This window comes from Pecten maximus, chromosome 3 (genome assembly GCF_902652985.1).
Source record: "Pecten maximus chromosome 3, xPecMax1.1, whole genome shotgun sequence".
In the NCBI taxonomy this organism is placed as follows: Eukaryota; Metazoa; Mollusca; class Bivalvia; order Pectinida; family Pectinidae; genus Pecten; species Pecten maximus.
The window spans coordinates 24,834,625-24,861,403 of NC_047017.1; the positions used below are offsets into that span (position 1 = coordinate 24,834,625).

At 34.8% G+C, this 26,779-nt stretch overlaps 2 protein-coding genes across 14 annotated transcripts in view; both read left to right on the forward strand.

Moving 5' to 3' along the window:
- Positions 1–14,709, forward strand: part of LOC117323675 — a 105,578-nt gene extending 90,869 nt beyond the window's left edge. For 10 of the 13 annotated variants that reach the window (XM_033879040.1, XM_033879039.1, XM_033879036.1 and 7 more), the window contains one exon: positions 1,934–4,497. In XM_033879040.1, the coding sequence (XP_033734931.1) occupies positions 1,934–2,723 (790 nt within the window). In that variant the 3' untranslated portion in view covers positions 2,724–4,497. Of the gene's footprint in view, positions 1–1,933; positions 4,498–9,660; positions 10,723–13,741 lie in introns of those variants that run through there. The other 3 variants (XM_033879046.1, XM_033879048.1, XM_033879047.1) reach the window with 2 other exon arrangements.
- Positions 14,710–16,799: 2,090 nt separating this feature from the next.
- LOC117323679 (WAG22 antigen-like) lies at positions 16,800–19,778 on the forward strand. Its single transcript, XM_033879052.1, has 3 exons — positions 16,800–16,967; positions 17,340–17,406; positions 18,203–19,778. The coding sequence occupies exons 1-3, from the start codon at positions 16,962–16,964 to the stop codon at positions 19,399–19,401; spliced, it is 1,272 nt and encodes a 423-aa protein (XP_033734943.1). The 5' UTR covers positions 16,800–16,961; the 3' UTR covers positions 19,402–19,778.
- Positions 19,779–26,779: the final 7,001 nt, after the last annotated feature.

Here is a 26,779-nt window from a genome sequence, read left to right on the forward strand (position 1 = left end):
ACTAATTAATTAGACAAAACATGCTGCATAACATGTTATCATGCCACACCAAATTAATCCATAGTTCTTAAGACATCCCCCACCTTAAATTAATGAAATCCATAACATATGTTTATAAAAATGATTAATCTCATAACCATTCTTTACTATCTGAATGAAATAAACCTCTGTAATAAAAAAAAAATGAATATCAATCTGTGTCATTTTACAAATATGAAATGTTTTTGTTTCCCTGATGACCTGAAATTGATATAAGAGATCAACATACAGCTGTACATATAACTGCTGTTTATAAAGTTTGATAAACGAAACATAAAAATACCACACACATACCCAATTTCTTAATTCCCGTAAAAAAAAATAGATAGCAAATCAATAAAATTAAACTAAAAATCCCATCATTTTGCAATAATCAAGATATGAACAATTCTATATTTAGAAATAAGAATTTACATTATTTTATACTCATTAAGGTATCCTTCTAACAATACTTAAGAACTATCAGTATATATATACATATATAGAAATTAATTTGGTGTGGCCAAATAGCCTTTATATTCTGTCTAGATACTCACTGCATTCTAACAATACTGTATGCTTTGTACCTATACTGTAAAGACTATAGAGCTGAAAAGTATGTTCAGTTTGATATTACACTCTAGGTGTACCATGTATATTGTATTTCACTTTTAATAAATGAACGGTGAAACATATGATTAAAATAGTTTGAAGGACTTCTTTTCAATATAACAATATGATATTTAAACATTCCATGCTTAAAGATTAAGTCAGATATCAGTGTACTATTAGCTCAGTCTTTAGGGATCATGAAGTACATTTGTAATTAAAAAATATTGTTATTTCAGTTTAATCAGTATTTAATGATTTTATGTTTTTACATCAGAATTCATGTTTGAGTAATGGGTTTTTTAACTATCATAAGAATGTGTATAGATCTGATGTTAAATTAGGATATCCTGTTTACATACTACAAATTCCAATGCACATACAGGTTTTATCACATCTCACTTACAATATACACAATATTTGAAGTTTCTTCTTCCTCATTGATACGGTATGTTTCTCCTATAACAGTATCAGGTACACCTAGAGGGTCAGGTAACCTCAGCAGTTAACCAGTGTCTTAGAAATATCAACGTGATAATCAGGCTGAGTGATGTTGGTGTATGACACATAGATTCCTGTGGTATTCAACTAAAGGGAACTTCCCTATCTTATCTCACCAAGAAATAAGTTTATCTTACTGCTTTTTATGTGAGACTTCAAATTCCATTGAAAGAAAAAGCTTTTTAAAATGGCGTGATTCAAATAAAAGTAACAAAAAAAGAATCTTGAGTGATCTATAGTGTTAAAATCTGAATATGTGTAGAGAAGCTATCAGTAAACATGACAGAGTCTGAAACAAAAAAAAAATCCAAAAAGATAAGAAAAATGTTTTGTGTATACTGGCTGTAATATGAAGATTGGGGAAATCTATATATAGACTCTATAACGATAAATTACACATCATAGTGTGTCTTTAGCATGCAGGCCAGAGAGTTGTGGTTGGTAGGCATGTTGACAGCATGTCAGCATGTTGACAGCATGACTAATCTAAACCTTTTAATGAATCACATCTTCAAAATTTCATTTTTGTTGAATCATTATAAGTATAACCCATTAGCAATGATGAGAAAATAAATGTTTACAAATCTTTTTTATTTGTTTAAAGCTCGTGAGTAAAGCTTTAAAGATCGAATTTGAAAGGATAAAATCTAAACATATCCACTGTAAATGATTGATATCTTTATAAAAGGTGAAGTAGAATACATGGAAAGTTAATCAAACGATTCTCGGTAAAATTAAAAAATAGAATAAACCATAAATATTTGAAGTTTCCATGTTTAATATCTTTTTATGTATTGTCAAACAGTTCAACAAAGCAAGACAATAATGCTCCCCTTAGTTACCATGATTTGTACCGGGTAGAAGGAGGCGATGACACAGGCAAGGGAGATAATTCTGAGACATTCGAGCAAACACCTTTAGAAGTGATTGTTGATAGTCATGTGAAAACAAACGATCATCACATTGACCTACAGAACAGTAATTCTATACCAGGGGAAGGTAAGGGAAGCACAATGACATCGGATTCTGGAATCGGCAGTGTTGATCTACAAATTCCACAGACTTTGGCTGCAGCAAAGAGTAAAGAACATCTTGTAAAACAGGAAGAATTGTGTCCAGAATCTGATGATAATTCATTGGCCGTGGAAAATGTTAGCTTCACAAAAGACAATGAAAAGGCAGAGAACCAGGAACACCACCTCACAAAACATACTAATTGTGTTGATGTACAAAATGGCCTTCAGCAAAGTCCTGTGCTGGATCAAAGGGAACAAGATTTTTCCAACACCGCCAGTGAAGAGGCATGTGCTAGTGAAATGGAATATGATGGGGATGATAAGGATCAGGGTCAGTCCAGATCTAATAACAGTATTCCATTTATCACGGAAACATTGGACATCAAAAGAAATCGATCATCCAATCCCCAAAATGATACTGATGCACAACCTGAGGTAAATAATGTGGATTCCCCCGAGATTACAAATTGTGAGGGTACAGACATCAGAGAATCTAGAACTCCAGAAGCAGCATATGAAAATTCCAACAGACTTCAAAATGGCTCGGACTGTCCTGTAGAGGATTGTAATGTTAGGTGATACCACAGAGATGGACAAAAAGACTGATTGTAGCTCAGGGGACCGGTTAATTTTTAATGGAGCCCCATCACCTGGGGAGGAGAATGGTGTTGAAACTGATGAAGTCACTGATCACACAGGTGACCTAGGTATTTCAGACAATGATGACAAACCTGTGAATATGCGTGTGAGTAATGGACACTGTGACAGCAACAGAACCAGTAGTACTAATGACAGTCGCAAGTCAGATCTCCGATCCGACCTGGAAGATTTGATCAAAAGTTTTTAGAAATCTGTTACCATAGTGCAGATTCTATGAAAACCTGACACTTATTTTGTATTTCTGGAAAATAAGTTAACAAAACTGTTGGTGTCAAGGAAAATTATGCAATGTGTTCCAGTTTAAATACTTTTTAAAAATAATTCTTTTTTTGTTTGTTTTCTACAGCAGATCTGATACATTTCAAAATAACTGTCTTGATTGAAATTGATTTTCATTACATTACATATATCATTACAATATATCAGGTGAATGAATAAAACTTTTTTAAACCTTATTTACTTATCATACTGCTATTAACAAGTAAGAGTTTTTGATAGCCCCCATAGCCCGTTGTGAAGTTGTACTGATATAATGACAACTTATTAAATGTCTTACCCTTTTTTTCTTAAAATTGTGTTGACACACATTTATTATTAATCTATATCAGGAGACATAATGTTATTTCCTTCCTCTAATAATTCTTAAGATTTCTTTTGATCGCTCCTTAAAAACTTTTTATTGCAATAATTAAGCTATAATTTATGTCAATTTTAATCAATCGAAACCTGGGACCAAAGATTTACTATATTATTAATATCAGGTGATATTGTGCTTTCTTTGATCTAATAGTTTTGAAGATTTCTTTTAATTGCTCATTAAAAACTTTTTAATTTCAATAATTCAATAATGCTACAATTTGTCAATTTTTCATGTGTCAGCCCTTCCCAAAGAGTCAAATGAAAACTGGGACCACAGATTGACTATATAATTTATATCAGGAGATACTGTACTTTCTTTGATCTGATAGTTTTAAAGATTTCTTTTAATTGCTCCTTAAGAACTTTTAATTGCTATTAGCTACAATTTATGTCAATTTTTCATGTGTTAGCCCTTCGGCTTCCCACAGAGTCTGGGACCACAGATTTACTATTACCACTGCCTGGTACATGTACATACATTAAGTGTATTTAAGTATGATGTAAGGATGCAATTTGTAAATTTTAAACTTATTTTAAAGAAATGTATTTATTTCATGTACAGTGTGTATATATTGTTGATAACTTATATTATGCCTGTAATTGACAATTTCTCTAGATCTTTAACTAAGGGACATAACTCATAGGTGTTTCGTACATTAGACAAACCAAAATCAGTAGTGATATGTAGATTAATGATACATGTATCTATATGATTGAGAAAGCTTTCAAAGAAAGTTTTTATTCACAATCATTGTGTTTAATAGATTTTGTTCTCAAAGAGAGGAATGTAGATTGTTCTGTAGGAGAGTCCCTGTATTTGATATTTCTGAACTATCAGGGCGATATATATATGTATATACATGTATGAAATTTTCATTTTTCATGTGGCTGTGGTCACTCAGGCCTTTAAGTCATCTGCTGATTGTAGTCCAGGTATCACGATATTCATTAATGCAGGATAATACATTATACCAAAGATGTCCTATTTTTATACATTCGTTTATCTATTAATATGTCTCTTTACTATATATAAAAATTATATTAACACCAAACACATGCTTGTCTTGTTTTGTTTTTTATTCTCCACAAATTAGAGTATAAACAATGTATTTGAGATACTTTCGTGTCAGATCAAGGAACATTTTAGACAGTACATTGTAGAGGCAAAGGCAAACCTCCTGGTGACAGATATACTATAGTATTTTATAGGGGGGATGCATATTTAATGCATTAAATATTCACCTGGGTAAGAATTTCACCAGGGATGAAAATTTGATATGACACCGATATAAATACCTATATGATGGAGACAGAGTAGAGTACTGATTTTAAGCTTCAGAGAGAACAATTCTTTTGTTCTATCAAATGTTGAAAAGGAGATAAATGGGTTTGGGAGGAGATTGGTGGGCCTTACAGTGTGTGATTGCTTTTATCCTTTACTATAGGTCATCTAAGGTCTTTTAGATTTGTGTATAGGTACATGTACTGTACATTAAGATGGGTATGTCTTGTTACAGAAGTAGGTCAGTGCAACCTTTGACCCTCATACATGTATTGAGTCCAAAATGATTTTGGCAGGGACATACACATCTGCATGGTGTACTAACTTATACAGGTCCTTCAGGATTTGAAAAACTTCAGAAGACTTGTCATTTGCATGAGTATGTCATATGAATTAAGACAGTTATTATGACTTATATTTTGACTGCTGGCAATGCTCATTACAAAAAAAAAAAAAAAACCACCTTTTTTATTAGCTCACCTGGACCGAAGGTCCGGTGAGCTTATGTCATGGCGCAGCGTCCGTCGTCCGTCCGTCGTCCGTCCGTCCGTCCGTCGTCCGTCGTCCGTCAACATTTACTTCAAATCGCTACTAGTCAAGAAGTTCTTATTGGATTTTGACCAAATTTGGCCAGAAACATCCTTGGCAGAAGGGGAACAGATTTTGCATAAATGGTGACTCTGACCTCCGAGGGGCCAAAGGGGCGGGGCCCAATAGGGGAAATAGAGGTCATTCTTTTAAATCGTTACTAGTCATAAAGTTATGAATGGATTTGAACCCAACTTGGTCAGAGACATCCTTGGGGGAAGGGGAACAGATTTTGCATAAATGGTGGCTCTGACCCCTGAGGGGCCAAAGGGATGGGGCCCCAATAGGGGAAATAGAGGTAATTCCTTTAAATCGCTACTAGTCATAAAGTTATGAATGGATTTGAACCCAACTTGGTCAGAAACATCCTTTGGGGAAGGGAAACAGATTTTGCATAAATGGTGACTCTGACCCCCGAGGGGCCAAAGGGGCGGGGCCCAATAGGGGAAATAGATGTAATTCCTTTAAATCGCTACTTGTCATAAAGTTATGAATGGACTTGAACCCAATTTGGTCAGAGACATCCTTGGGGGAATGGAAACAGATTTTGCATAAATGGTGACTCTAACCCTAAAGGGGCCAAAGGGGCGGGGCCCAATAGGGGAAATAGAGTTAATTCATTTAAATCGCTACTAGTTATAAAGTTATGAATGGATTTTAATCCAATTTGGTCAGAAACCTCCTTGGGGGAAGGGGAACAGATTTTGCATAAATGGTGGCTCTGACCCCAAAGGGGCCAAAGGGGCGGGGCCCAATAGGGGAAATAGAGGTAATTCCTTTAAATCGCTACTAGTCATAAAGTTATGAATGGATTTGAACCTAATTTGGTCAGAAACATCTTTGGCAGAAGGGGAACAGATTTTGCATAAATGGTGACTCTGACCCCCGAAGGGCCAAAGGGGCGGGGCCCAAAAGGGGAAATAGAGGTAATTCCTTTAAATCTCTACTAGTCATTAAGTTATGAATGGATTTTAACCCAATTTGGTCAGAGACATCCTTGGGGGAAGGGGAACAGATTTTGCATAAATGGTGACTCTGACCCCAAAGGGGCCAAAAGGGCGGGGCCCAATAGGGGAAATAGAGGTAATTCCTTTAAATCGCTACTTGTCATAAAGTTATGAATGGATTTGAACCCAATTTGGTCAGAAACATCCTTGGGGGAAGGGGAACAGATTTTGCATAAATGGTGGCTCTGACCTCAAAGGGACCAAAGGGGCGGGGCCCAATAGGGGAAATAGAGGTAATTCCTTTAAATCGCTACTAGTCATAAAGTTATGAATGGATTTGAACCCAATTTGGTCAGAAACATCCTTGGGGGAAAGGGGAACACATTTTGCATAAATGGTGACTCTGACCCCCCGAGGGGCCAAAAGGGTGGGGACCAATAGGGGAAATAGAGTTAATTCCTTTAAATCGCTACTAGTCATAAAGTTATGAATGGATTTGAACCCAATTTGGTCAGAAACATCCTTGGGGGGAAAGGGGAACACATTTTGCATAAATGGTGACTCTGACCCCCCGAGGGGCCAAAAGGGTGGGGCCCAATAGGGGAAATAGATGTAATTCCTTTAAAGTGCTACTAGTTATAAAGTGATGAATGCATGCATGTTCTAAAAACTATTCTTGAGATCTTTCAGACCTTTAGAGAGTCTGGACTTCATTAATCTTTTAAGCAGTTCGGATTCCCACACTATAACCATATATAGCATTGTTAGAGATTTACAAATAAAACAAATTCAATATGAACATTATTTTGACATTTGGTCCAATTCAACCAGGTGAGCGATACAGGCCCCATGGGCCTCTTGTTGGTTTTGGGATAAAATATTTTCTGTGCTTTTCTTATTACACTGTGAATCAATAATACAAACTGCTGGAAGATACATATATATCAAGTTAAAAAACAATAATAAAAAAACCACTGAATAATTTTAAGATGTCATGAGAAGATCTATGACTCAAAAAATGATCTTACGTACATTGTTGCTGCAGTATTTCCTCTTGAATCATGTTTACTGGTGGCTGTCTAGATTTCAGAACTAAGGTTTTAGATGTGACAGCTGAGGGAAGGGAGGTAACCATTAGAAAGAACCAGGGAAATGAACAATTCTATACTGTATTCCATTTCATAGAAATATCTGATAGATAATTTTTCTTCATATTTGTCATATTACTACAGTCAAATTAAACCCTTTCTCTGTATACATTCCCCCTTATTTTCAGTGGATAAAAAACATTTGAGCAAAACACGATAAATGTAGGAAATTTTGTATGATATAATTTGATATTCTGATAAATGAAAAAAAAAACACTAAAATGAACATGAAAATGCAATCTTAATGAAATTTGTCTTGTTATAATTAAATTAATGAAAATGGAGATTCTTTGTGAAATTAAACAAAAAATGTGATTTCTAGCTAACTTTGAAAATGTGTTCCACACATACATATTCAGACTCCTATGAGTAAGAGTATCTTACAAATTATATAATAATAAAAAGCAATTTAACTCTGTCCGTCTCAATGTATGCATCAACAAAATAATGAAAAATGTGCATGCATAGAAATATTACAAAATGTATGGTCCTTCCTGTACCTGTATCTTCACGGTTCATGGTTTTGTATGGGTGACTATCCCTGTATGAATATGATGTAAGATTGTATGGCAGTTATGGCCTTCTTGCGACATTGTTCAGAGAAATAGAGTGGAAGGGAGATAATCCCTAAAGGACTTTATCTACAGCGTGGAGACTGGAAAGCTTTTGAAAGTAAATTGTAATAAATTGCAAATATACCCTTTACTTGTTATATTTTAATATTTTGATATGTAATTTCTTTAAAAGATGCCCAAAAAGAACGTATGACACTTAACACGCTATTGAAAAAAAGAGAAAGACAGTCCATGTGGAAGTGACTAAGTTTTTCCACATTATTTCTGGAATATCAGTCTGTTACAACCCTGTTATGAAGGTTATGCTCTGTCCCAAAGTCGTCTTGCTACATGGAACTATATTTCAGTTTGAAATTTGAAAGACTATGGCTTGGCTCTTAATACATTCAACTGGGCAAAAATATCTATTCTAAAAAGTAGTGGCTGTTTTAAGATTTCTCCAAAACCAATGCCAAGAATTTCTTTCAATTTTAGAATAGAAGTTACATGAGCTGATAATGATTTTTAATGCTAGCTATTTCAAACTATTATGTGATTAAAGTGTTCTCTCTTTTAAATTTATATACCATAAAAATTATATATATCATACAATTCATAAATCATATAATTTATATACGATACAATTTATATACCATATGATTTAAACATAAAATTTATGCATCATACAATCTATATATATACCATACTATTTATATACCATACATCATATAATTGATTTTTCATACAATTTATATACAAATGTACCATATAATTTATATACCATACAGTTTATATATGATACATAGATTCAATGTTGATATTATGGATCAAGATATGTATATGATTTCGTGGATTGAAATTAAGAAGAAAAAGATCGATGTTATTTTTATCTTGATCTTTGAAATTTATTTCCAACTTGTAAATTACAAAGTCTTAATTTTGAGCCACATAAATACGGTATACAATGTACTCATGATCAATGTGAATATTTTTACATGCCATACCAAGCTTACAAAAGATGAAGAATTGAGGTCATTTTATACATAAATAAGATGTGGATACCTTCCAGATACACTTGTGAAACTCCACATGTTCATATAGATAACAAGGAGTGTAATGTAAAGCGACAAGTACACAAGACATTCTGGTCTATCAGAGCTACTTCCCTTCGTTTCACTCAGTATAGTGAGAATGAAGACACAAGTGTTGAGTTTTTATGTGAAGTACAAAATATGTAGTACATAGCTTATATGAAGACATTACACTTGTAAAGTAAAAGATTATTAGACATTGTCTACAATGATTGGCTGAAATTGGAACTTTACCCATTTCATGGTGCGTATACTGTACAGTCAAGAAATGTTCTTGGATTTTGCTTTGTGGCATTGAATTAGCTTTGAACTCTTATCAGTATATAAAGCATTGAAGGGGCTTTGAATGTCATTCATTGAAATATTCAATATACAGTATATATGTAATCAGTCAGGAACGACGTGTCGCATACCGTATGGGATAGTACTTTCAATCGAAGTGAAGAAAGCAGCTAGACAAAGTCCTGACAGGATTTTGTGTCAAAAGCTAGTAGACCTCAATAAGTCAATGTATAATCATATGTTAAAAAAAGACCTTGAAATTAATATAAAGGATGACTAGATCTTTATGTACCATGTTTAACTTTGTAACTAATCTGTTTTGCAGTTCAGGAGATACCAACCATCCCGTAGATCTACAGCTACATGAGAATGTGAACTATCTCAACAACAAGGCAGAAGCTGGGGCCTATTGGAGAGGGCACAACCCTGAAAATGTGGAAGAGAACGGCAATAGTGTGGATAGAAAAAGGACATCTATGACGGTATCTACCGAGACCGGGACAGCTAACGGTTGTAATGGTGATCTGTTGTTCACTGACAGCAACAAGAAAACAAAACTACTTTCTGCAGAATATAATCAGTCGGAAGAAGAGAGAAGACTATCTCTTGTCAATTCAGAGACACCAGCAACAGCGAGGGAACTGGTGTCTGATTCACCTAATTTACAATCTCGACGCAAACCATTTCCATCCCCAAAACCGAAGAAATCTGTTAAAAAGAAACATAGTCGAAAGTCAAAAAGTAAAAAGGAAGACGAAACTGCTATTTATGCAAATCACCAATTTGAAAAGTTGGCTAAAAGTCATGATAATGTAGTGTTTGAGAGAGAGCATGACCACTCCAAACCCCTTCCCCCCGAACCTTTACCCTTTCCACCACTGTCCCGCCCCCTACCTCCACAGCCTAGTGAGGAGAGCAGGCCGACTCCAGCACGAAGAAGCAAATCAAAGGTGACTCCATCAGTCAACGATATCTGAAACCACCCTTTTTGTTTGAATGTGTCAAATGGGACCACGTGACAATTCCATTTATTTCATTGAAAATGCATTAGAAGTGTCATGTTTTATGTAACCGAGACGTAAGAAAGATTGTACTTGCTGCCTCTCCTTTCTATGTATTTCTGATCGGATAATATGAGTCTATTTCATAGAAATCATTCAGGTTTGGACGATTTAGCTTATAGCCACACAATTGTGGCTTGAATTGTGGACTTTTTTTGGTGTTTGTTCTCTCATATGATCTGTGCTCTTTTTCCACATCCTTGTGCTCTCCGTTTAGCAGATTGAATGACTTTTGATCTGCTTCTGCTTATGAGTTTTAATGTAAAGGAAGGACCTTCACAAATTGTTTCGTTTTGATTTGAGTATATTAAAATTAAATATTCTTGTCACTTCTTATTTTCTAAATTTATTTAGTCTTCGTTTAATGATATTAGAAAATATTACGTGTGATAATATTTTCAAATGGTTTTACATATTTTGTCGCTTCATCAAGTATCAGATCTGTAATAAAGAAATTGTTGTGGTTTTTTCATACAATGAAAATGTTTTGTTTTATCAAATGGTACATTTTCTATTTAGTAACAATTTTATTCAAAAACAAGATGCACATTATTAACTATTAAGAAACTTAATTTGCTTTAATTGAGATTATTATCTGTCATGTAAAGTTATATATTTTTTTTATTATTTTTTATGCTTGACATGTTAATATTGTGATCTTGTTCTGATATATTATTTTTTTATCAGAATAGCATTATGCTTCTGGGCACCACAGATTTCCTTTTTTTTTCTGTACGGTTATCAACTTTATCAGTTATGTTGTCCGTAAGATTTTCATATTCATGCTAATTTGAATTGAACTATAATCTTACTAAAATCTTATCTTGATCTGCGCTCTCGTTCCGTAAACTCTTGCTGCGACAATCATTCCTATGCATGACTTCCAGAGCACTGTTCTGTTATATATCCAACTACAACTACATACTTGAGCCACTATTCATATCTCGGTAAAATTTTAAGTTATTGTATTGTGTGTAATCAAATAGAAATGAAAATATACCTTTCTCCTTTGTGCAGTGTATAGTTTTTACAAATGTTCGAAATACAATGTTATATTTAAATTATGCCATTATATGCAAGTGTATATGCATTTTTCTAAACTGATATAACATTCACCATAGCTGTTAATAAGCAATACAAAACAAAACAAAACCATAACAAGAATGTAAATGCGAAATCTAAAAGGATCTAAAATGATCGCCATCTTCTGAAGTGCTTGTGTAAATTAAGCTCTTTATAGTAGTACCTTAAACTTACCATGCCTGAAACTTTAAGGCAGGTTTAAGTTAAGCTCGTTTACTTGAAGGAGTCGCGAAAAGGATTATTAATGTAATAAAAAAACGTAATTTGATGCAGCTAGTTGTAGAAAGTAAATATTTACTCGACCATATGGCGGAGTCGTTATTTAGAACTTGGAGATGATAGTTGAGGATCTAAAGAATTAAAATCATTGTCTAAATGGTTGATAATATGTAGACACCCAGGAGAGAAAGCTCAATATTTGCAACTCTAGATATCACGAAACATGTTCTATCAAAATACGTGCTAGATTCCGTAACTACATGTACAAGCCAAACATATGGCTTAAATTCCGTCAGTCAAGACACTTTAAGTGGCTTCAAAGCTAAATAATAGTGAAACTCTGGAATCACCAATGTATGTTTTTTTTCTCTTTCACTTTGCTAGTCTTTTCATCATCAATAGAATGAATCAAAAGTGTTACAAAACATGTAGACGTGATAACTAAGTATGTTTGTGTTGGTTCCATTTAATATATATTATGCGTACTTAGGCTTTTTACAACAATGAAATCATTTGTTTCACACGATACTCGGGCTTGATAAAAAAATGAAAACATTTGTTTCAGATTGGGATACACAAAATAAATCTTGTCATACACCTTTTTACAACGTGGTTTTAGACACCGTATAGATATAAGTACCGTCTGTCTTATGACATAATGATACATTATACCATCACATCACGGCTAAATATAAGTGATACATTACATGTACGTATTTTATACTACTGTCAGGTTGTTATGTCAGCTACTCAATAGGTTGTCATGTCATTTGTACAGTTACGTCATCAATATCACCACGGTGTCTACGGCAATCGTTTCTACGCATGCTCCGATATTGTATGCATTCCAGATATTCCCTTGATATGTAATATTTGTATTTTATTTTCACAGAGAAGATTTTCGTTTTAGTCGTGAGTAGGGACATTGTGAACCCCTTTCCATGAGTGATTTCCCTATTGTTTTCTAGGGTTTTAATTGTTATGTTTTTGTCTTGATTTTTTTTTATAAATAATTCAGATCAATATTTTTATGAAGAAAGGGAATGACACTTATTTTCCTAAAAATTATTACTGAATTAACGTTTAATATATACGAAAATTATGTTTACCTGTTTGTTGATGTGAATTAAAGGCAAGTATGATCTGTCTCTTCGTTGGGTGATATAACAGAGCCGTACCCTTAGAGTAGAATTCCGGAATGTTGCAATGCCTATTGTTGAGATTTTGATGTCATGCTTAATAAGGAATGATTCCGTGAATCCGTGAAAAAGCAACGTAATATATAATCTCTACATTACAAAGATATAATGAACCAATATCTTCCCCTGCCTTAATATATAATCTATATCTAATAATTTTCAACTTTAATTCGGTCAGCAATATAACCAACTGTCTTTGCATTAAGTGCTTAAAATGTAAATCACGATGATAAAAGAAACGTGTATTATAAATGTGAAAGAACAGTTTCTATCAATGTTGAAATAATAGCTTTTTATGTTATGTTACGTTTCGCCACTACTTTGATATCAAGCAAGTCTAGAATTGCTTCAATAGTATAGTGATTTTGATAGACTAAATTTTGAAAATTTGAATTTGAATTTTGCTAATACAGTTTTCAAATACAGTCGCAAAAAAGAAACGTGTGTCCTGCCATTTATTTTTTCTATGAACCTTATTTGTATTCGGGGCATGAGACGTTTCAGTTGTGAATTTAAGCGAAGATTAATAACATCCAGGTAGGCATAATATGCAAATTTTGACATGATTGCCTCGTTAATGATACCTCATTATATAACTGACGAACTTAAATGACTGAAGTAGTCATCTAGGGGCAAGGGTGTCTTGTCAATCGTTTCTATGTTTGTGGTAAATGCAATGTGTCATAAATATCACATACACCTCTATATAGAGTTACACCAGTAATATAACTAATTGATTCACATTCGTGTAGTTGTTCATGCCAGTAACATACTAATGTTTAGTTAATTATTTAAGGTGTCAGAGATCTACACGTTTTTGTCACATTTATCTTGTTTTATGCAGGGTTACCCAGAGGTGTTGGATCATACACAACTGTAACGTTTATAGATGAGGTCACTCTGAGGTCAACATAAGGGACAGCGCCTTCCGTGTTATGCCTGTAGATATAACTTGTTATCACCTGAGGATATGGATGTCGTGTGTGTGTTTTGTACAACCCTCTAGGGGATGATTGCATCACTACCTGAACAATATGTATCCTGGGACGACATGTATTTAGGCTCTACTTTCACACAAAAAATTCTCAGTATAAGGCCTTTGTCCATAGGAAAAAGGTTAAGAAGTTAAAAAAAGGAAAAAAAAACCACAACTTTTTTTTTAATTTTTTTTTGTGAAATTCTTCAATTAAACATCTTATGTGTATTTTTGTACAATTCTCTGTGATGCTTTCATGTGGCAATTTAAAGTTAAGATATTTAATTTCCAAGTTGATAGTAGCGTCCCTGAATCTGATGCCTGATCGAATCTTCATTGGAATAACTGAAATGAGAGCATTCACATTGAATGATGATTAATACAAAATGTGTTATGGATTTATAAATATTTTTATTTCTAAAGGCAAAATGAAGGAAAGCAAATACATTGTAAATGTTTAAGTTCAATTTAAGAATAATAACGAAGCGTTCGAAACTGGTGGAAAGAAAGGAATGCTCAGGGTCCAATTGTCCTGGACGAGCAATGTTTTCCCCCGATCTACCACATGTTAGTGTTCTTTCATTCATTTTTAAGTTCGCCTGACTTTAAAAGGGTAAAATACAATTGGTCTATCATTCAATTTTGTATTAGGATATTTATTAGGTGTACATATTACGCATTTAAATTTGTTGATATTGTTGCAGTTTTAATTGTTTTATGGCTATTTGCCTTATGTATATGGCGTATGGATACCTAATAGCTCTATACTGTATAGCTGTTATTATATTCGTGTTTGTTCCTCGTTATAAAAACATATTAAATATGTTTAGAAGAAAGTGTAATTTTGTTATTTTTATAATCGCCAGATAACTTGTTACTACATGAACCTCTAGAATATTTTTATCTCTCTTATTCGAACTCAGCAGTGTCCATTTTAGGGGGGAAATTTTTGATCTAGATTTCCTGTAATTATTTTCAATATAACAACAATGCTCTTTACAAGTCCTAGTAAAGAAGCATCGGAAGATTTAACATACATGACGATGGTCAACATTTTTCGTAATAGAGTTTTGAGAACTTAACTAGGTAAGACTCGGCATTTCATTGTAATGATATATTTACATAACTTGGCAGTGTGTATTTTGCAAAGGTATGCGTCTGTTCCTAAACCTAATAAACGCGTTGATCAAATACCTACTACAACAACATTGTGCAACATCCGATGTCAGTCATGAGTAGGGAGCACGTCTACCGATGTGTCATTGTTTATTGCTTATGAACAGGTTTTGGGCTTTCAGCGGCAAATGAACGTATCACAATTAAATATAATTGTATCGAATTGGTTTAATTTTTCTTGTAAACATGAATTCTTATTTGCATTCTTCAGATTTTCTGAATAACAAAACTATCTTTTTTTTTTTAGATTTTTCATGCATAAAGCAAACCGTTAATAGACATAGATATGTGCAATATCATACTTAGACTTTTTAGTTTCAAATATGATATCTGATGGATATGCAAAACGTCTATAATGTAACAACCATACTGGTATCATTTATTTTGTATGGCTGATACAGTTATTAAACATTGTCATTGCAGTATATAAGTGGACTACTAAAGGACTATACTGGCATATACACCGTCAGTATATTTTCCTTAACCGTGTATAGTTCCTGTATTCATAGAAGTATTCACATGATATATGGAATGAATAACAGCAAACGTGTTTTTGATTGATCAATTTAAATCATTCAATACCCCCCCCCCCCCCACCCCCCCCCCCCCCCCCCCCCCCCCCCCCCCCCCCCCCCCCCCCAAAAAAAAAGAAGAGAGAAAATAATGAAATGATGGAGTTGAGACACCTCCCAGCTACGTATACTTGTCAACATTGTTTAAGGCTACTTTTATCTTCATGGCTTCCCTTCGAAATTTCCGCAATTTTAGCCCGTAGCAACACTAACGAGTTCTAGGGGGACCACCCATGTATATGCCCATATATATGTTTTTTTCTATTGTATGCCTTTTGTACAATCTATGGTGGTGCCGCATACATACCACTTGATATCATTTCTAGGTAGAACTGTTGTCCCACCTTGTGACGTTAACATTTTTTTTTCTCGCTTGCAGCTGCCAATGGTCATTACAATAATTAATGTCCATCTCTGACGCCATTTACTTATATCATGTCTACGTGTGCGGTTCAATGCTCTTCTAGTGTCATCGTTAATTTTCTGATGGGTTTTAAAACTATTATGAAGAAATTTCCTTTATGAAATCTACGTCGTTACAGCTAAAACGACGACAGCTATCCCCTGTAGAAATGTCACTCTGAGACTAATTTAAGATGCCATTTCACTGAATGTCACAAAGTCGATAACGAAGCTAATTAAACACACGATTTTGACATTTTAGCAACATGCTTGCTAAAAGTTGGACAAATTTCTATCAAAAAGCGTTAATAAAAAGAGCTGGATACCAATGAATTCAATGGGACTTCAGTTTATTTGATGTGATGCTGTTTTCCCAGGAAACTGATACTGGTAATGTTCTGCGTCACGTCGGTCATCTCCTAGGTAACACAGCCAAGTACAGAAGGTCATGGTAGTTGTTCACAAGGATAGTTTTAAACAATATTTATAACCCTACCACTGCTCCTTCACAACAACTGTTCTTTGGCAATCGACAGCAATATCCATCGACTGAGATCAAAATAGGTGGAAGCTGTCTCTTTCTTGATACTAATTTTCAGTTCGGTATTTGATAACGAACTTTCTTTTGGTTGATAATACTCCTAATTGATATTAGTGTGTTATTAAGTCGGACAGTGTATTCTATACCGAGGGACACCTGGTGACCAGCAAGGTGTGGGTGTTAAGGTTAACTGCCTCCGACACATTCGTCTTCACAGGGGCCAGCGACATTTGGCTTTTGATGTGACAATACAGATGTGGTTGGCGAAATTCCTGGATTGCTGCAGGGTTTTGACTCAGCAATCATAAGTATGCATAGAATATATTCCCTTGTACACCTCAAATTAAAAGCTTAGTATAACAGGCGCTGGACAGTCAACGCCGATTACAGATCTACAATGAAGGTAACGGTATTACATACTATGGATTATATTTAATTACATATGCATTGTGTTCATGAACTAATTAAGGACTTCCTTATTTTCTGTAACTGTTTTAATAATACTTTTATGTGTACTGGTTTTAGATATAGAATACGTTCGACCTTTTCTACAACGTATGGCAAACCTTTTCTAAATACTTAAATGCTCACACATAATTATATTGTTCTCATCTTGAAGATGATGTTTGATGTAATATTTATATAAGATTTAACTACGATACAAAGCATATTTCTGTTCTTTGCTTTTTTGACCTTGTAAAGGTCAGTGTATTTTTTTCATAAATCATTTAAAAAGCTTTAATGTAATTGATTTACTCTATCCTTTATTTTGCAGCGATATCTGTGGATGTTACTGGCACTGCCGGTTATGTGGGCACAAACTCAGCTGCAAGCTCCTCCAAGTAAGTATGTGAATAACTATGGCATTGCTTAAAGATTCATTGAAAATATATATATTAATATGATTTATGCAGTCGATAGAAACATAAATACCTAGTTTCGTTTACGTTCTCGTAACACGATAACTTCAAGTAGAAATATAGGCAAACAAATAATAATAGGCCTCCTAGTATGATTTATATAATCTATTTAGTGATAGTCTTTATAGCTTTACCGTTTGTTGAATCCTTTCACTAAGTTTCATTTCTTATTGCATGAAATTGGAGAAACCAATATTCCGTAGCACAATTTGACTTAAACCCAATACTGGTACTTCTTAAAGTCCACCGGAACAATGGTCTGTCATGAACAACATAAATCTTAAGCCATTCAGCAGGTAGCTATGACAAGTTAAATCCGTGTACAATTGAATAAAAATTTAGAAAATAAACCCCCAAAAAACGCTTATTGTAAACATGTGTATTTCAGCGCGTTTATTTAACACTCTATAGAATTTGAAAATATTAATGTATTAATGAATTTGGTTTCTTCTCCATCAGCACCATAGACAAATTTATGAATAAATAAATTCCCGTTGACACAATAACAGATAACCAGACACGAACATTTTAACTTAATGGCGATAGAAAATATTGTGCTCACGAATAAGTATTAATTCCGTATCTTGAATCAAGACTGTAGCTTTAATATTTACATAGGCTCTCGAACGTCCGATCTATTGAATTTTTGTATACAACCATCGGCTACTTAACTTATCTGGATATAGTTTTGTCCTTATTTGATATTCTTGTCCTCCAGATTGTATACAACCAGCCAAGCCTGGATCTTGTTTGGCCGCCATCACCAATTACTTCTACAACACTACATCTGGTCAGTGTGAAACCTTTCTTTTCGGGGGATGTGGGGGCAATGACAATCGGTTCCAAAGTAAAGAGGACTGTGAGAGGAGATGCTCTTGTCACATGCCTCCTGGACCAGGTCCGTGTAGGGCTAGCATGGAAAGGTGGTACTACAACGAAAAGAAGGGATGTTGTGAGCGCTTCACATTTGGAGGTTGTAAACCAAACGGAAACAATTTCGAGTCAAAACGAGCATGTGAGAAGACGTGTAACTGGAGCTTTTCTGGGAAACAGAAACCACTTGGCATAGAATGGGGAAGCGGGTACGACAGGAGGCTCGGAGAAATCGTATACAAAAATTACGGTACGACATATGGCGGAAGTGGCACCATTTGGCTGCATAATGAGATAGAGTCCATGAAATCTGCTCCTACTGTAGGTAGTCAGATCATGGGTATTATCAAGAGAACGGGCAGGCGACAAGTACCGGGAGTACAGACTAAACAGCAATTCCAGATCATGATGGGAGGAGGTCAGGGTAGCGGTCAAGGTCAGGTGGGAAGTGGAGGTATGAATATTGGTGGAATTAGCGGGATGACGAGTTCCGGTGGAGGAGGAGGTATGTTAACTTCTGGCGGAAGAGGCGGGATGATGAGTTCCGGTGGAAGAGGCAGGATGATGAGTACGGGTGGAGGAGATGATATGATGGGCTCCGGCGGAGCTGGTGGTATGATGAGTGGTGGCATGATGAGTTCCGGCGGGGCGGGTGGAATGATGACTTCCAGCGGTGGTGGCGGAATGATGCCTTCCGGCGGAAGTGGTGGGATGATGAGTTCCGGCGGAAGTGGTGGGATGATGAGTTCCGGCGGAGGTGGTGGCATGATGAGATCCGGCGGTGGTGGCGGAATGATGCCTTCCGGCGGAAGTGGTGGGATGATGAGTTCCGGCGGAGGTGGTGGCATGATGAGATCCGGCGGAGGTGGTGGCATGATGAGTTCCGGTGGAAGTGGTGGTATGATGCCTTCCGGCGGAAGTGGTGGTATGATGGGTTCCGGCGGAGGTGGTGGTATGATGAGTTCCGGCGGAGGTGGCAGATGGCAAACTGGAGGCGGTCAAGGAGCAGGATTAGGCCCAGGAATTACGAACATTCAAGTCTAAAACAGTTGCAATGTCTCAATCCCATCATTGATATTAATAAGCGTGATCTATTATTCTCCGGATTAGGGTAAATCAAAGGTTGCTGTTTGCAAACAGACATGTACTAATGTACATTTTATTACGTAACTTTGACTCTCAATAACTAAGCTCTACTCAAAGGAATCTTAAAGGTTTTCTTAATACATCATTATTGTTGCTGTTGTTTTAATTAAAACTTTAAAAAAAAAAAAGTATGAGTTGTGAAAGGGTTTATATCTGTCCGATTACCTTTTTTTTTATATGAACACCCATCGCTCTTTCAATATGATTTCGATAGAACAGGCATTCAAGATGCATTTTTGTCTGAAACATGATTAAAGACTATCTCTGTATCTTAATGATTGGATTATCATACTTGCTTTTCCAGTGTAATGTCTAGTTTACCTTATACTTTCGTTTTGTTTTCACGGACTGACTTTCACTATATTACAGATGGTCTCGTTTATGTAGTCTGACTTTACTTTAAGAGGAAACATTTATCTTTGACCTGTGAGGCCATTGTTGACGTCGGTACAGCACACGATGTTCCATCTATTTCAGCAAGTGTTTAGAGCCTGTAGCAGTTTTACTGTCACCTGATGTGATATACTGCACAGCATCGACACACCAACCAACAAACTTGGCTATCCTCAGCCCTAGGTAGAACACCATCAATTAAAAACTATAAATGACATTTTTTGTTTACTTCATGCCAAAAGAAACGCACAGAAATATATAAATGCCTCGGGTCACATGATTGGCCTCTTAACGATCGACGTAAGAAAGCTCACATTCGCCCGTGTGTCTCTTCTATTTTGTGGTATAAACATTTAAAAAGTATACGTGGTCAGTTAATTATGTTTTTGTGCCTGTTTCTGCTTTGTAATTAAGTTATTTTAATCAAGACGACAAAAATTTCCTCAGTTGATTACAGATATCCATTCTTTGTACAGAATAATGGCGCCCATCTAATTCCGGTATATTGAGTAAACTTAACCGGACACAATATGTCAGTGGTTTTGTAATCGCTCCGTGGAAACATAGTTCGCACTGATTTCCTGACCCTTCAGAAAAATCAATTCACGGGTAAAATTTGTTTCATTATTATTGGGCCATATTTCAAATATCGACTAGAAATGAGGCAGCAATATGCTACTTCATACACGGGATAGTTGTAAACTTGTATGATCATGAATATTTTCTTATTATTGACACGTATTTGAACGCGTACATTAATTTACCGATATTTTTTGACTGTATACACCGCTATATGACCTTACATTTGATTGATCTGAAAGCCCAGAATTTGAGACAATACAATTAATCATAACTAATGGTGATTGTGAACATAACTCTGTGTGGTTTCATCTTTATTACTTAAAAGTAACAAAAAGACGGATTTAATTGTTGATATGCCCCTGCGAGCGATGCCACCTGTTCTTAGTCAATTAACATGTTGTTCATTTCTTTTTACGTTCACATTCGTAAGCAATTAATATCCTACAATGTCTTGTTATGATCGTTTTTAACAGCTCATACATGAGAACCGAACTAATTTTTCATTCTTTATGAAGTAACGAATACGTTAACACCAAGGAGATTTTTGTGTTCGTATTAAGAAAGGAGCTTATTTCAATGACGAATGAATCTTATGTTTGTAACAGTGCCTGTGATTAGCCAAAAAGCATCACGTGGCCGGGAAATAAAACATCATATTTCCCTGAGCCGCGTGAGTCGGGGAAATGAAACTTCATATCTCCCTAGAGCGCGTGCTTCCATAGCGACTCGCTATGATTCTCATAAAAGTTGTCGTTCTTGTCAGTTTCGTTTTGTAAACAAACATTTTACCAAATGAACATAAAAACCACAAGATTGGTTCAATAAAAAACTGTCAAACTTTGAAATTTAATGAACTTGTGATTAGATTAAAAAATCTGTTTTATTTGTTGATTGAATTTTTGTCCTTTTTTTTCTCGGTATAATAAACAATTTAGGGCCCTCTTCGAAGGGTGATTTGGAGGTTGTCCTACCATCTGTAGTCATATTCCCTCCAGGCTTCGCTCTCGGGGAAATATGACTACTTCATGTTGACAAACATTTTACCATATGAAAACAAAAACCTTAAGCTTGGTTCCATACGATATTTCCCCACAAAATCATCACCTGTTTTAATTGATATAACAATATAATGTGCAATCAAAACAGATAAAAAATGTATACACTTCATTTTACCACGAATATTACGCGAGAAATTCGATATTTGTATGTTGAAAATCGGTAGTTAACTATCGCATGTATGATGATAATGTGTTGGCGAACAAATAGTCGTCAATATCTCTAATTACGATTATGACTAAAAACAAAACAAAGTAAGGCATCTTTAAAATGCATTTGAGAACAGGACAGATATTTTTCATGTGAATATCCTACATTTGAGTCGATGTCTTTGATGAAGTGGGCGTAATTTGGCTTGACTTTAATTCTTTATAAGTATTTCGTAATGTACGGCAAATACCTGTTTTTAGTCCCGTGATTATGTAACAGGTACAGTTTATTCCCTAGTTTACAAAGACAAGCTCGAGACATTTCTGTCACATGTAATTACTTCTAATGCCAAATGCCTTATTAACTCCGCACTTAGACAATGTAACACTACGAATGAAACGTGTTAATCATGATGTTCTTAAACAAATGATGTCTCGTAATGTTAACAACGACTTGGGAAGTAATGATTGATGGATATGAATAAAACCGAGGGTGTTTTATAGCATCAACACAGATTAGTACAGACAAGTTACAGGCACATACAAATGAAATGTAAAGGACCACCTTATTGTACCAATAGACCAACGTGTTCAGTAATTCATATTATTTAACATAGGATAAAATTGCGCATTTCTGAATCTGAACTATGGCAACACAAAGAAGTACTGAAACTATTGTAAGAGTGCCAAAAGGTGCACCAAAAGCCAGTATACAGCTGTATCCTGATTATAGAGGTAACTAAGACGTTACAGGGGTACCAATAAGGATACCAAAAGCCAGTATACAGCTGTATGCTGATACATTATAGAGGTAACTAAGACATTACAGGGGTACCAATAAGGATACCAAAAGCCAGTATACAGCTGTATGCTGATACATTATAGAGGTAACTAAGACATTACAGGGGTACCAATAAGGCTACCAAAAGCCAGTATACAGCTGTATGCCGATACATTATAGAGGTAAACTGAAAGATTACTGGGGTACCATGCAATAGGGACACCAAAAGCCGAAGAAAATCTCAAATTGTTCAGGGGCCTACTTTAAGTTGCCTTCAGCTAACAACACGCAGTTGCAGTTGGATATACCAGGTCTTATTTTTGGACATAGAAAGGACAAGTCGCGTCTTACGACATACAGCGAGATACAACATGCCTATTCCTATTCTTATTTTCAACCAGTCATGATTACTCTTTGTCGGAGATGTAACATCTAAAAGGACAAAGGAAGAGTATAAAAATGTTTGAAATCGGCAAAGTACTTGAGGATTAAAACAAAAAAGTCAAAAATGATATATTAATATAATTCATTACTGATAATTCTATTTCAACAGTCACTTATATTGATTTTTTCTTTATGTATGTGAATATACAAATATCATATGGTAAAAAAACATTGAAATTACTTGCTTGCTTATATAAGCTTTCAGAAAATTGAACACCTCTGTCTTGATTTAGGTTTGATTTGGACATATGTTGTCTGCAAACGTATTTACAAATAAATGATCTTAAAAGCTTAATTTGTCTTCTCCAATGTTACATACAAATGACAGGCAGATAAGACTTACCGATAATAAATATGTTTAATTAGATATATAAATATAATTATATTATCTGACATACGTTTATTAAAAAAATGACCCATTACATTCTGTTAATAGTATGCTTATCTCACTACATGGACTGATAAATAATTCTTGGTGAGTGAACTACCTTACTTTGATATGATTTAAATTGTGTCTTATGACACCACCCAACTTTGACACTGATATGAATTTAACCTGCTAGCTAGTTAGAAGTAAATACATGTAGGGCACTTACGACTAGTTAGACGTATAGTAGATAAAAAAAAACAGCAGACAAACCCTTGGACTTTATAATGTGTAATGTTTAAAAGAATGACGTGTGATATTTGCTATGTCAGAAAACCATTTTTATGAATACATCAGTTTTAATGTCTTTTTTAAACTCGTGTCGCCAAGCTGCATTTAAAACCATTACAAATGTATACACTCTTTTACATATTCAAATTAAGGTTTTAATTGTTTTTTACACTGAATTTTTTTTCTTAGTGCAAAAAAAAAAAAAAAAAGAAAAGAAAAAAGGATAACAAACATCATCTTATGGGAAAATTTCTGAAGCCTTGATGTAACCGAATTCTTGAAACAGGAAATACAGCTCTATGCTAATATAATGCATGTGCATACGGCCCACTCTAAGTTTTTGGATATACATACAATAAATGCGATCATAGCTAGTGTCTGTTATGTGATATCTGACACCAGCCCTGAGAATTATGTTGTTATATGCTTTGTGTTTTTAAAGTTAGTCTTTCTTATTTCATCGTTTTATAGACATGTTTACTTTTACATGCATAAACACCGCACACTTTTCTTTGTTGTATATGGTATATTATATCCAAATTATAAATCAGCAGTAAGAAACCAGTATTATAGCATAAGCCTACGTTTAGACATCAATTAAAATATTATCTTCCTGAGATTTGTACATATTTCCCTTATTAACTTTGACATTTCTTGGTTCATAAAACGTTATTAGATGAACTACTGGAACAATTTTTTTTCTCTTTTATTACGATTTACTGCTGAAGGAGAAATTAACAATACAAGGTTTTGAGAGACAGGATGATGAAGGCCACGGGAAGTTTTATGATCGACATCATGACCTCAATATTCGGAAATATTCTTTATCCTTATTGGATGTGATGTAAGACGTGTTTGATGCTTGTTGACATGCCAAGTGGTTCCGTGGTTTCAACCCTAGTTCTCATTTGAGATTGTGACTTAACATGGACTTGATCTAGATTTGTATGGCGGTGTCGTCGTGACCTAGATTTGTATGGCGGTGTCGTCGTGACCTATATTTTTATGGCGGTGTCGTCGTGACCTATATTTTTATGGCGGTGTCGTCGATGAAGTAGAAGACGCCTACTATTCTGGAGCACCTGGTCCTATTCTCCTTGTCCTTTCACGAGTCTCCATGCAAATATATATGTTTGCCTAAGTGTTATCAGTATTTGGTTTGAATTATGGTTTCGTTATTATGTCGGCATCCTTTGTTGTTTTTGTAACCAAACTCTATCATATGTATATTGAATAACCAAATAATATGTACTTGCACAATCATGTCACACAACATAATTAAGATGCACTGTACATTTTATAAAGTACTCTGTTCAGACATGTAACGGTTAATTGTCAAATGCTAATGCAGTATATACATACACTGTATATGTATTGTTACTTCGTAACTAAATACGTAAAAACAGAGTTATTCCTTACCAATTGACTGGGTATAATTTTTCAAAGAATTTATTTTTGGTCACAATGCTTAATTCATCAACACAGCTATTCATACGACCGTAGACAGCAAGAAGGATAACCGCAAATCTGTAATATCAAATGATTGTGGGAAAGAAACACTAATGAATTACCCATTTTAGAAATAGGTAGAGTATATAGAGTAGCGAACATAAACAGCACTATACAGCTATTTCATCCTTCTAGGACTTCACAGTGACGTCAAAGGGTTGAAATCCAGAAGGCGATTTAGGAGATAAAAACAAACATAATCTTGAGTGACTTACAAGATATAAACAAAATATTTGACAATCAGGGAGTGAATGAAATACACCACAGCGCGCAAAGCAAGTTATGAAGAATATAAATAATTGGCATGACTGTTGTCCCGCGAAGAAACAGTAATTTCAAGGTCCGAGATAAATGGGTATGACGCATAACAAAAATATCTAGGGAATAGTTCAGCATGGCGAACTCGAGATGGAATTAATTAGTGGTTCAACATTTGAAATGTTTAACTTGGATACATCATTTTTTATACACTGTCATTAACTTAATAAAAGTGATGAAATAACAAGTCTACGAAAATATAATATAGTATCAATTAAAACGGAATTAAATCATATCATCGTCGGGTACAGAAACATATTGGTTTTTTACACATACTGTAGGTATTATTTTGTCATAATGAATATATTGGGTATAAAGAAAAACTTTTTTTTTCTAGCAGCAAGAAAAATTAAACTTCTTTCATATAGCACTTTCTTTTATTCTTCCCACCGCCCAAATAACAAAACAAGTACCAGGCTAGCGTATACTGATTATCCGAAACAGTCATAGAGAGTTTCTGCGATACCTAGGATGTCGACAGAGTGTCGATATACAATGTAGACAGCAATATGATCGCTGATATTTTTGTTTTACCCATAGCATTTTGTTGTAATATTGTCTTGGTTATCAAACTGAAAATAAACAAGCAAACAAATTAATAAACAAATAAAAAAAATAAACAAATAAATACAAAAAAATGACGTGAGATGAGTTTTCAGCTTATATGTTATCAATAAAGAATGATATGAAGATATGTGAGATATGATAACTTTTTGGCTAACCCTCTTTATAAATGTTAACGCGCATCTCACAGCAACTAACCAAATGACTACAAATATTTTAAATAGCAGGTCACAGTTGTCTTTGACATAGAAAGTAAATGGGGTCGTTGGAGTTCGACAACCGTATAGCAATATACTTGATCGGTCAACAGGGCACACTTATTTGGAAATTAATTCCCTGATTAGAGATATATGTATGATATACATTGTTAACAGCTGGTCAGATATGATGCTTAAGAGAAAATGTGTACCATATGCTGTGTGAGCTGTCTCACACCTTTCCACGTGACATAACGCTGCACAGGCGTACATTACATGCGTATATCATAGCCACAAGTATGCGGCGGACCACTGACGGTATTCTTGTACGCAATTATTTGCTGACGTATACATAATGTGTGTGTGACGTCTACATTATATGCGTAGCCATTATGATGAATATTGCTAATGGGAACCTTTGTTGTCAGTTATTAATATGAGGTGTATTACTGCCAATGGAGTAGGTAAATCATAAATGTCTGTTTACTTGACAGAAGGTACTATAGTGGCCGGTCAGGAACTCCTTCCCATACACATAAACTCAGTGGGTCATGCCTGTCCTTTTATCCTGTTTTATTACTCTAGTTGAGGTCAGTTTACATCATCGACCGTGTCAATTACATAC